The sequence below is a fragment of the Schistocerca gregaria genome, chromosome 3 (assembly GCF_023897955.1).
Source record: "Schistocerca gregaria isolate iqSchGreg1 chromosome 3, iqSchGreg1.2, whole genome shotgun sequence".
In the NCBI taxonomy this organism is placed as follows: Eukaryota; Metazoa; Arthropoda; class Insecta; order Orthoptera; family Acrididae; genus Schistocerca; species Schistocerca gregaria.
Window position 1 is genome coordinate 735,150,922 of NC_064922.1, and position 13,868 is coordinate 735,164,789.

The 13,868-nt window shown below is 37.2% G+C and overlaps 1 protein-coding gene across 1 annotated transcript in view; it reads left to right on the plus strand.

The window, feature by feature from the left end:
- The window catches only part of LOC126353785 (uncharacterized), a 255,057-nt gene that overhangs the window by 53,612 nt on the left and 187,577 nt on the right, over positions 1–13,868 (plus strand). Inside the window, exons 2-3 of the mRNA XM_050002874.1 lie at positions 5,834–6,040; positions 10,415–10,528. Coding sequence (XP_049858831.1) covers positions 5,834–6,040; positions 10,415–10,528 — 321 coding nt within the window. The remainder of the gene's footprint in view (positions 1–5,833; positions 6,041–10,414; positions 10,529–13,868) is intronic.

The following is a 13,868-nucleotide window of genomic DNA, read 5'->3' on the forward strand; positions in this document are numbered from 1 at the left end:
AATGTCATTTCAGTGGGGGGACAAAATAATGTTGATTAAAAATTGCTGCTTGAATAATTAAAAGGAAACTGTTTGGAAAGAATAACTGAAAGAAATTGGAAGGTAATTTGTAAATCTGTAGCAATATCCTTGGTGTATTTTAACTGGTACTAATTTCAACAGACCTTCAATGTCAGTACGTTTAAGATCAATATTCAGATTTTTTGTTACCTACTGCTTCACATTAGTTCCATTGTGCATAGAGCTGATTATGACAATGCTGATACAGGATCGCTCCTCCACTGCTCGTGCATATTCCTCTCTCCTGCTTAACACTCCTGATGCAGGATTCTCAATGCGAACAGAATGGTGAACAGACAGGTGGGAGTGATGTAAATATATGAAGAAATTGGTCCTTCCTAATAACTTTTATAACACTTATTAATATAAGTTTGGAATACACATATTTAAACAATACGGGTATGATGGAGCTAGTTATATGTCCATCAGCTACCACTTATAGAAACAAACAGGCAAAGATACAGAAATTAATCAGTTGAAGAGTGTATTTCTTCTTCCTGCTTTGTACCAAAACATTATCTCTGGCACTTAACCTCAACCTCAAAGTTGGCTACATCAGTACCTGTGTCCATATCAAACCACCAGCAGTACCTCTACTTCGACAGCTGGCACCTGTTCCATGCGAAAGAAGTTCCTTCCATACAGCCAAGCCACCCATGGCCATTGCATCAGCAGTGATGAGTGGTCTCTTTCAAAATATATCGAGGGTCTCACTGAAGCCTTTCCAAACCATAATTATCCTCCCAACCTTGCACAAAAACAATCTCCCATGCCTTATCTTTCCAGTCACTGACCACCCATGACTGGAGCAACTGAATTACAGTCTCCACCATGCTTTTGACTATCTCCCATCATACCCTGAAGTCAGAAATGTCTTGCCTACCACCCTTCCCACCCCTCCAACAGTGGTATTCTGCTGTCCACTGAACCTACACAATATCCTCATTCATCCCTACACAACCCCTGCACCCAACCCAGTACCTCATGGTTCATATACCTGCAATAGACCTTGGTGCAAGACCTGTCCCATACATCTTCCCACCACCACCTACTCAAGTTCAGTCACAAACATTACCAATCCCATCAAAGACAGGGCTACCTGTGAAACCAGTCATGTGATCTACAAGCTAAACTGCAACCACTGTGCTGCATTCTATGTGGGCATGACAACCAACAAGTTGTCTCTCCCCATGAATGGCCAACAACAAACTGTGGCCAAGAAAAACTGGACCACCCTGTTGCTGAGCACACTGCCCAACATGACATTCTTCAGTTCAATGACTGCTTCACACAATGTGCCATATGGACCCTTCCCACCAACACAAGCTTTCTGAATTATGCAGGTGGGAACTCTCCCTGCAACATATCCTAAGCTCTTGTAACCCTCCTGGCCTCATCCTTTATTAGTCACTGTCCTCACCACCTAGCCCATACCCTCACCATCTAGCCCATACCTTGTTCCTGCTCCAGCACTACACAGCCATCTACTCTACCAATGCACCAACTCTTTTTACTTCTCTCCTTTTCCACTAACCCCCCCTTCTCTACCCTGACCTCCATTTAGCCACATGAGTGCACCTAGCTGCCCTATCCTCTCTCCATCTTGTCCCTGCATGCTCTCCAGCACCACTTTGCCATACCTCACCCCCACCAGTTGCCTCTTCCATCATATTCTGCTGCTGCTCGTGGTCTGGCTTCAATTGCCATAGACTGTGGTCATGTGTGTGTGTGAGTTGCATTTGTGTGTGTGTGTGTGTGTGTGTGTGTGTGTGTGTGTGGTTCCGTGGGTAGGAGAGTGGGATGTTATATTCATTAATTGTGTAGGTGGTCTATGGAACTTAAAAAGGGAAATGAATAGACTGAAGTAAGATATAGTGAAAATTGCTGTGACAGGAAGAACAAGACTTTTGGTCAGATGAGTATTGGATTATAAATACCAGATCAAAAAAAGGTGATGCAGATCTAATAATGAATAAGCTAATTGGGATGTCAGTAAGCTACTATGAACAGCATCGTGAATGCATTATGATAGAGAACATGGAAACAAAGCCAACACCCACCACAGTAGTATCAAAGTGGGATAAAAACACACACAGGTAATGCCCCGATGTTTATTCACAGTAGTACAAGTGTAAACACCAGCTAGCTCTGCAGATGATGAAGAGATTGAAAGACTGTGTGACGAGATAAAAAAAAAAAATTATTCAGGTAACTAAGGGAGATGAAAATGTACTTCTATTGGGAAATGAATCAACAGTAGGAAAAAGAAAATAGGGTAAAATTGTAGAAGAACACAGATTGTGGGCATCTGGCATAATCTTACACAGAACATAATTTAGCCATTACTAAAATTTGGTTTAAGAATCATGAAACAAAGTTGTGTACATGGAAGAGATATGTAAGCCATAGAACGTTTAAGATGGATTAAAACTAAAGAGCCAAAGAAACTGGTATGACTGCCTAATATCGTGTAGGGTCCCCACGAGAACGCGGAAGTGTCACAACAAGACATGGCGTGGACTCAACTAATGTCTGAAGTAGTGCTGGAGGGAACTGACACTGTGAATCCTGTAGGGCAGTCCATTAATCTGTAAGAGTGCGAGGGTGTGGATACCTCTTCCGAATGGCACATTGCAAGGCATCCCAGATATACTCAATAATGTTCATGTCTGGGGAGTGTTTAAACTCAGAATAGTGTTCCTGGAGCCACGCTGTAGCAATTCTGGCTGTGTGGGGTGTTGCACTGTCCTGCTGGAATTTCACAAGTCCATCAGAAAGCACAATGGACATGAATGGATGGATGGAAACAGGATGCTTACATATGTGTCACATGTAAGAGTCGTATCTAGACATATCATGGTCCCATATCACTACAACCAGCACACACCCTACACCATTACAGAGCCTCACCAGCTTGAACAGTACCCTGCTGACATGTTGGGTCCATGGATTCATGAGATTGTCTTCATACCCATACACATCCAACGACTTGATACAATTTGAAATGGGACTCGTCTGACCAGGCAACATGTTTCCAGTCATGAACAGCCCAATGTTGGTGTTGATGGTCTCTGGTGCGGCGTAAAGCTTTGAGTCATGCTGTCATCAAGGATGCATGAGTGGGCCTTTGGCTCCGAAAGCCCATATCAGTGATGCTTCATTGAATGGTTCACATGCTGACACTTCTTGACGGCCGAGCATTGAAACCTGCAGCAATTTACAGAAGGATTGCACTTCTGTCACATTGAATGATTGTCTTCAGTCATCATTGGTCCTGTTTTTGCAGGATCTTTTTCCAGTTGCAGTGATGTCAGAGATTAGATGTTTTACTGGATTCCTGATGTTCACGGTACACTCGTGAAATGGTTGTATGGGAAAATCCCCAATTCATCGCTACTTCAGAGATGCTGTGCTCCGTCACTTGTGCGCTGACTAAAACACCATGTTCAGACTCATCTAAATCTTGATATCCTGCCATTGTAGCAGCAATAACAGATCTGACAACTTAACCAGACACTTGTTGTCTTATATAGATGTTGCCAGCTGCAGCGCCATATTCTGCCTGTTTACTTATCTCTGAAATTGAGTAAGCATGCCAATACCAGTTTCCTTGGCACTTCAGTGTATAATGTAAGACAGAGGTTTCAAAACCAAATTTTGAACTTCAAAACATTTCCATGGGCAGATGTGGATCCTGACAATAATTATTGGTTATGAACTGCAGATTAAATCAGAAAAAATAACATTGAAGTAGTAAATTAAGGAGATGGGACATGGATTGAAAGGACTAGACATTAGTGAGAATTTTAAAGGTAGTATTAAACAGCAGGGTGCAGCAATGCAATCTACATCCATACTCCACAAACCATTGTGAAGTGTATGGCAAAGTGTATTTCCCATTGTATACATTATTAGGGCTTTTTCCAGGTCCATTCATATGTGGAGTGACTTCAAATGTCTCCGTGCACACTGTAATTAATCTAATCCTGTCCTCACGATCTCCACAGCAGTAATGTGAAGAGGGTTATAGTATATTTCTAGATTCATCATTTAAAGCTTGTCCTTGAAACTCTGCAAGTAGACTTTCTTGGGATTGTTTGCCTTTTCAAGTATCTATCAGTTCAGTTTCTTCAGCATCTCTGCGACATTCTGCCACAGGTAAAACAAACCCTGACCATCCATACTGCCCTCTTCTGTATAAATTCAATATCCACTGTTAGACCTATTTAGTGTGGGCTGCACAAGTGATTTTTAAGCAATCTCCTTCGTAGACTGATAATATTTTCCCTAGTATTCTACCCATGAACTAAAGTGTGCCACCTACTTTACCTATGACTGAGCTTATATGATCATTTCATATCCCTGCAACTTATTACACACAGGTATTTATATCAGCTGACTAATTACAGTTGTGACTCATTGATGCTGTAGTCATAGGGTACTACATTTTTCCATTTTGAGAAGTGCACAATTTTACATTTCTGAACTTTTTCAGGAAGTTGCGAAGCCTTGCACTACTTTGAAACCGTATCAAGATGTGACTGCATGTTTATGCAGTTTCCTTCACACAGCCTCATCAGCAAAACAGTCTGAGGTTACTATTAATATTGCCCACAAGGTCATTCACATACAACATAAACAGCAAGAGCCTCAATACTTCCCTGGGGCACATCTGAAGTTACTTCTATGTCTTCCACTAATGCTCCATCTAAGATAACATTTTGTGTCCTCCCTGACAAAAAAATCCTCAATCCAGTCACAAATTTTCCTTGATACCCCAATGATCACACTTTTGATAATAATTGTAAATGTTGTACTGAGTCAAATGCTTTTCAAAAATTTAGCATTTTAGCAGTAGATGGTAAATAGGTTGTTTGAGAGATGAGACAATGGAGGCAGGAAAGGATCAATAGGTACAGACAAGCCACAGTTGACAACTTTAGATAACACATGAGATATTAAATTTAGTTGACAAAAGGAGAAAATATATAAATGAAGCAAATGAAGCAAGCAGAAGGGAATACAGGCTAATGAGACTGATAGACAGTGCAAAATGGCTACGCAGGTTTGGCCAGAGGACATATGCAAATTTGAAGAGGTATTTATAGCTTTCCTGTTAGATGCCACCTAAAGGAAAATTAATTAATTTTTTGAGAAAATAGAAGCAGCTGTATGAATACCATGAGTTCGAATGGCAAACAAGTATTAAACAAAGAAGGTAGGGTTGAAAGGTGAAAGAAATATGTACAAGGGCTACATAGAAGAACTGAATTTGAAGTCAGAGAAGGAAGTGAATGAAGATTAGATGGGAGATATGATACCGGGAGAAGAATTTGAGAGAGTATAAAAAAGACCAAGTCAAAACTTTTATTTCTTATCAGAAGAATTTTTCTCCATATGAACAACAGTTGACATGTTAGACATTGTAGACACAGCTCACAGCAATTCTTGTAAGTAACCACATCCCACTAGAGAAAGCATTCCCTGCAATTTAATTCTTTTCTTTCATTTCTCTGTAGGAAACAGTTTATAGTTCCAAAGCTGAAAATTCAGTCTGTTGATGATCTATCCATGTTGGCCATGTATAGTTTGTTTATCCGTATTTTTTTTTCATGAGGACTTGCTATTTCAGTTCATTATAGACAGAAAAATTGGTTTTATTTGTGGAGCTATTTTTGTTTTCATTTGTAATTAGCATCATTTTATAATTATTGAACTACACTAGTGTGGTTTGTAATAATGAAGTACTGTGATTTTCTTGTAATTATCACAGGTGCAATTTCAGCCAAGGTTACAGTGTTTCCAACCTATCCAGTAAAATATGCTGCAGGACAGGATTTTTATTTAAAAATTGTGGATCCAATTGTTAATCTGCAAGGATGTTTGGTTAATGTGACAGGAAATGTAATTCCTCTGTTAGAAGCAGAGCAAATAGAAAAAACTGGAGGATATGAATATTTTGGTGATGGCTTAGAATCTGGTAAGTTCATCATTTACTCAGAAATATTTGATTAAAATAGGATACTTTTGTGTTGCTTTTCACTTTATTATCTTAGAAATGATGTGTGTGCTATATGGTTTTAGCAAAATGATTATGGCAGATCCTGTAAAAATATATGTAGATATATTATGTGAGAGACAGAACAAATTGCCAGCAATGAGTGGCTCTATGACAAATAATACTACTGATAAATTATGCCTAGAAATATAACAGAATGAAGAAAGAGGACATTTGTAATTATTTTTGTGAAAACTGCTGCAGTATTCACCATTATTCATTTCTTATCCTTACATTTATAATTATTTTGTGTCTTGTTTCTATTGCGTCTTCATACATACTTTAAATGAAGTGTTATTTACAGATGCAAACCCTGCGACTGATTTTAATGGCTTTAACTTAACTTGCTCTCATTTAAGCTTGATACATTAACAGATGGGCAAAGTCTTGCACTAAATAGATATTTTGCACATTGTAAAAAACTGATTGATGACAGTCAGTGCAGTTAAACTTTCACTTACCTGGTTTATCTCGTTACTGGTGATAGTTGTAATCAGTTGTTATTGCACAGCTTCTTCAGGTATCTCAGTTGTTTCACTAAATTCACACACCCAATGCCTAGCACATATTCGAGGTTTAAATAATCAGCACAATTTCTTGCTGAATTCACAATAAATACAACATTTACTTCTGTTCTTGCAAATACATCTCTTGCAGCCACATCATGGTTCAATCACTTTTCATAACAGTTCTTGCAACTGACTCAACTTTTGACTTCACAATTTGTGTTGCACAAATGATATGTGACCACCCAAGATGACATGAAAACCATAGTAATAGCAAACAATTATCTTTTCTCAGGGCTCATCCCACATTAAATAAAACCAGTAAGATAAGATTTTACTGCAGAGACATGATGAATGAACCTTCAATTATTTTTGTATACAATAACATATTTGATTTTAACACAATTATTTTATTGAAACTTTTCAATTTTTCTACCATTATTTAAAATGTTACATTAGAAAACAAATCAAAATATTTTTTGTTTACATTTTTTTAACAGAACTACAAAACAAATGAAAAAATGCTTATATATGACATTTGTATGCATCTGTGCCTTGAAAACTTTTTTACCTAAAATGTAAGTGACTGATAGTCGTGAAGTGACTGATAGTCATGAAAATTACAAAATGAGCAGACAGATACTGCATTATGACAATAAATGAACAGCCTAATACCTGCAAAGCGAAACCTAGATTGAACAAATTGGTACTCCTAATACCATCACATGTTCCTGTAAATTACACTTTATAAAGTAGCTGTAAATTACATTTTATAAAGTATGTGCTTGTAACATGAGACAAGTAATTATGTGCTACAAGCTAAAGACCACTATACACCTACACATAGCTATATATAAAACAAATAATGGAAAGTCTAGGTTTGAATATCAACAATTATGAAAAGGATAGATTGCTACTCACTGTGAAGATGACACATTGAGTTACAGACATGCACAATGAAAGACTATTACACTAAGCTTTCAGCCAAAGCCTTCTTGAGAAAAGAAAGAAAACTCATAGAAACAGGCACATCTCACACACATCTGATCACTATCTCTGGTCCTCTTGTCACACAATGTTTCAAAGCACATAATGATATTCAGTACATAGGATCTACAGAATATAATACAAGGTGTCCCAGAAGTGACAAATTTTGAGGAGTCACAGAGGATGTCTTAAGTAACATATTGAGGATAGGAACCTGTGTCTAGACATCATCCAACAGCATTGTAGTGTGTTGATGTTATAAGCACCGGTGCCTGCTACGAGGCCACCCTTTCAGTAGCAAATGTGACTTTGTAAGCTGACAGACCATAGGTAGAATACCTCACAATGTTGTTTGTTATTCAGTGATCACAACTGATTACTCGATCACCATGAAGAAGATGGAGAGCTCCTGCACAGAAAGGCCTTGTCTCATAGAAATGGAAAGCTCTGTTGCCATGGTAGATGATGGTTTCAACCATGGGTTTCCAGCTGCAGTTTATTTTTCTCCTGTATAATGCAAAACAGTAGGTATTTTAGAGTGATGATGTTTCCAGACAAGGGTTCCTATCCTTGATTTGTTTCTCAAGACACTCTCTACAACCCCTTGAAGTTTGCCACAACATTTCTGGGACACCCTGTATTATATTCTGTAAATCAGTATGTACTGAATATCATTATGTGTTTTGGAACACTGTGTGCCTAGAGCTATGTATGTGTAGCATAAGCTTGGCAAAGAACTACCACAGTGTTTAAAAATACAGTGTTATAACATATATTATTATCATAAATTGTAAATGAGTGGCACAGTATAAAATTGGATCTAATATTGTTTCACATTCTCTTAAAATTATACATGAAATTCATTAGTCACAGTGTGAACAAGTAACTTTAGCTTATTGCTTGTTCGTGTAATGAACACATTGATAAAAAGCCACAATGACTGTCTCTTCTGATGTTTGAACTCCTTAAAAATTAAATTTTATAGAACCTTAGCCATTCTTTCTGGTAATTATCTGATTTAACACCAAATCTGTATTTTCTGTTGCTTGGAATGTGCCAGAGATAACTCAAAATCCTGTTATTAAAAAAGTTACAACCATATCTTTTCCCACATACTGTAAGTTTCTTGTTACTTATTCCTCATTTTATCCTTTATGGGATGTTTGTGGGATAACCTCCATCCCATAAAGGATAATATGAGAGATAAGTGACAAGAAAGGTATGGTTACTGCTCACAAAAAATGAGTATATACATTGTGTCAGGTTTTAAGTACTGTTTCTTGTTGTAACCAAAGAGAACATTGTCTGTTCATTGCTTGTATAATTATTCATTCATTCACTCATTCATTTTTTGTGTTCCATTTACATATACATTGTGTCAGGTTTTAAGTACCGTTTCTTGTTGTAACCAAAGAGAACATTGTCTGTTCATTGCTTGTATAATTATTCATTCATTCACTCATTCATTTTTGTGTTCCATTTACCACATTACTAACCTGTTGAATCCTGTACAGCCAGCAGTGGCCACATGCTCTACTGTGTAAAGCACAGTATATCTTTGGGTGGCATGTAAAGTTGCAAGAAACCTTTTTCAAAGTGTTGATCAAGATATTGTACCTGATTTCTTATACAGTGGTGTCAGCTCAATCAAGAAATACAAATAAATGCACAGTACTGCACTGCATAGTATACTAAAGTTGGTGAAGCATGTTGCCACAGGTGGGCACGTGTCATCAGGTGTGAACCTCGTGTGTGTCCACCAACAATCACGTGGCAGTGAGCATGTTAGGTATGATCATTCCGAAAGTATGGAGTGCAATGAATGTCTAATTATATATTAAAAGAACAATTCACTTATTAAGTAGGCCATTCAATTTTTAATAAATGTCAAGAGCATGAAGTTTTTCTGGATTTACTCAAAATCTCAAAAATTGTCCCAGTATTCAAAAAGGGTGACAAACAATGCCCCCAGGGCTACTGGTCAGTATCCGTCATGTTAGTACTTTAATAAATATTTGAATCACTCATGAAATGCAATTAAGAAATAATTTTGAAGAAAACTGGAAAGATGATCGTGACCTTTGCAACACTCAGTTTGGCTTTTGACCAGGTTAAAATACTTTAGAACCTGTTCTGAAAATCAGTGATCCTATTTTAACAGATTTTGAAAATTAGAAGATGGTAGCACTTTATTATATGATTCAAGTAGATTTACTACATTCCTTTCAACATATTGTAATTTTATGGTGTACACAAATCTACATTAGCAGTAATTTCCTCCTCCTAAAAACTGAACCCTGTTTGTCTTAGTGAGAAACAGACATCCCCTCCTAAGTAAAAGTGAATGCTGGTCTTCCACAGGGCTCTGCCATTACCTGCTTCTGTTTCAATGTGGCTGTCAATGCTCCATTGTGTGTTACAGTCTGTTATCTACTATGCTGCTGCTTAAACTTCAACTGCTTTGCATTGTAACTTTGAAATTCTTGACAAGAATACAGGGAAAACACTTAACTTTGCATTAAAGAAAAAAAAACCTTGTTTTTAATTGAAACCTAGCATGGCACTTATTTTTAGGTTTATCTAAGAATATAGAAAATAAATGTATCAAAGTTCAAGGAATTCATATTGACATTGAACTGAGTTAGGAAAGAAACATTATAGTTCCTCAGATACTTTAAAAAAGTCTTTGTGAAAATACTAGATGTCATAGTGCTAGCAAACAGTTATTAAAAGTAAGTATATTATGATATATGGTACTTATTTTTTTCATAAGGCAACTAATTTTTCTACTTGCTTGTAATAGGTGAATGTGGAGTGAGAGCAACTCAACTGCAAAAAGAACAAAGTGGAAATTGGACTCTTATGGCAAGAAACTCAACTGACACCTATTCAGGTTCCTTAATTGTTACTGTTACAGGTAATAACATTATAAATTATAAAATATTAGTTGCTCTTGTTGTGCTACAACAGATTTCTTATTATTGAAATGCTGTACAGATTAGTAACACATTGTTCTGAATGCACAAGCTGAACAAATAAAATAACTATAAGCAAAATATGTTTATACTGTTTTTAGAACTGAGTACATGAAACGATACACACTTTGTCACTCCCTGGAAAGTTGCTGGAAAAATACACACATCAAGGACTGGAATTTCTTGTCAACCATGGGCAAACAACTTAGAAGTAGTCTGCTGTAGCAGAGGGCTACTGATTCTGGCATAAGTATCTTCATTTATCAGGAAACAATAGCACCTATGTCCAATTGCAACTTCCTTGTCTTGCATTCCACAAAAAGCTTGTTTGCCTGCCTGTCTATAGCACTGAAAAAATTCTGCAGTGCAGAAATATTTGGTTCAGCTTGTGCCTGAATGAGTGACATCACCTGCACAGTGAACAATTGTTGACAGTGAAGCTGTGCCCGCAAGGCACTAGCACAGTGGTGACTATCACCTTTGCCCTGCTTGTGATGTAAACTTACAGTATCATTGTGGCCTTCATGTCCACATGGAAAGCAACTAATGTTATGGCATGAACAATACTTACAATTGTGTCTCGAAAAACACAGGCAAAGACTGAAAGTTTTTACTTCTACTGTTCCTACTGTTTGTCTGAACACTGTTCTTAATTACTTGAACACTATGATGTACATGGTGCTGAGTATCTGGTGCACTATGAACAAAAGAAATACAATGAGCCTCAAAATCAATCTCTGTTGAGCCCACAGTTGTTTGAGATTCCACAACAGCTAGTACTGGTTTTAAATCAGTGCCTGACAGTTTTAGAGTTGCAGTGTGAATGTATTCGTTGGATAGATTCTGCATAATAGCATCACTTACAATTACTTCACATTGTTAATGCCACATAAACTCTTAAACTTGCAATGTCTGGTGAGAGCTCCGAGTTCTACTATGCACTGTGTGACTGTCTGAGCAGACTGCTTCTTTGGACAAAAAAAAATTTAAACCTAGCAGCTGCTACATGGCCTTTAATGTCAAAATAGTCATCTAACAAGCTCACAAGGGTGCCATGTGTGACTTTCTCAAGAAGTTTCAATGCACTGTTTAACACAGAGTTTGTACACATTGGGGCCAACAGTGGACAAAAAGTAAGTTCTGCATTCTACAACTGTTATTTTGTAGGCAGCAAAGTGTGCCTCTACTTGCGGTCTGTAGACCAACTATTCTTTGTCCTCACTCTGTTATGGGTGAAATTTTGGAGCAGCTACTGGTGACAGTGCTGTTTGTTCATTGCATATTGATATCAACAGGCTAACTGTGAACAGCAAGTGTTCAATATGCTGCACCTGAAACTGTGTAATTTTGGTTAGAGACATTTTCTGTGGGGGCTCAGACATGATAAAATATTAGTAGGCTACACAAATACAATAGAATGTAATAGGGACAGAAAGAAAAACATGCACAGCTCATATGCAGGCACGCTGATGGAGCATATTAAGTTCCAATCATTGTTGTCAATTCCTATGACTTGAAGAAACTACTTTCACCTGGCCATAACTGTGGGTTCTTTTATTGCTCAGGGATAAGGCACATCAAACTAGAACACATGAAATATTAATTCACTTTATTACATAAATTAATAAAATATTTACTTAACGTTGACACAGTACTTTGCCACAGGATTGCTTGATAATTTACTATAAATGTCATTGACTTTGAAAGCATCACTTGATGCACAGATTAACAAACTGTTCTCTCGCAGTACAGAATGCAAAATTTACATGAGTACATTTCATCAGAAACTTTAACTGCACTGTCCTAAGCGATGATTGTGGCTGCCGTAGGTGATGCCTTGAACTGGGTTGAGTTTTTACATTCTCAACACTATACTGACCTCGTTGTGAGGGTGCTGCTACACTGAGAGCAAGGTGTAGTCTTCAGGATGTTCTTCCATTGGTTGTTGCAGATTGCAGCAAGCCCTTGATAATGTCTGTGTTATCAATTCATGTTGCCATCTTTGGTGTGTATAACTTGTCTTTAATGACTCGTAATAATGGGGTTGTTCATAGTTACCCATGATCTGCTGCAGTCGTCGTTCTGAGTACATTTACGGTCACTGTAAATTAACTACTGGAGAGTTAATTTAGTTTAAGCTTGTGTTAAGTTTCATAATTTTCATTATAATTCCAAAACAAAATTGAAGTATTATTACAAACGCAAACAATAATTACAATACAAAAGGAGCAGCTACATACTCACTGCTCAAAAACCAAATCCAGACTGACTCCCTTTGCAACATGGGTGTAACTATTTATACTTTCTTAACAATTCCTAATGATCCTCAGCATTATTTTAAATAATTATTTCATTAATTAACAATTAAAACTATCATCTTAAAACAAATGACATGTTTTAATGATTACCTAAATTCTTATATATCAAACACGAGTGAATTCTAATCTCTATATAAGTTGTAGCGTATATAAATGCTTAGATATCAAATGTTAACAATACACTTGCTATATTTACTAATTACAGAAGATTCATGTCATATAAAATGTTCCTACCAATTAACAGACTTCTACACATTAGTGTAATTAAGATTCTGTAATTACTTTCCTCGTAACTTTTTCACCAGTACATATTTCCATACACCTGTATGTCAGAAACTACTGTTTATGGTTAAAATTTGTGTGTTTAAATTAGTTTTGATTAAACTTTTACGTTTCATGTGACACTGCAATCTCTGGACAATACAACGTAATCACTCCTATAGCTATGAAACCACCACTCTTTCAGAAAGAAAATCTCATATTATGCTTTGCCACAGTACTTTGCCACAGGATAGCTTCATAATTTAGTACAAATGTCATTGACTATGAAAGAATCACTTGATGCACATATTAACAAACTGTTCTCATGCAGTACAGAATGCAACATTTATATAACTACATTTCATCAGGAACTTTAACTGTCACTGTCCTACATGATGATGTTGGCTGCCGTAGGTGATGTCTTGAACTGGGCTGATCTCTTACATGTTCAGCACTATACTGACTTCAGTGTGAGGGTGCTGCTATGCTGAGAGCAAGGCATAGTCTTCAGAAGGTCCTTCCACTGGTTGTTGCAGATTGCAGCAAGCCCTGGATAATATCTGTGGTATCAGTTTGTGCTGCCGTCTTTAGCGTGACACCGAAATCTCTGGGTGATACCTCCCAATCACTCCTATAGCTATGAAACCACCACTCTGTCAGCAAGAAAATCTCATACTATGGTTCACAAAATTAGAAAGTGAAT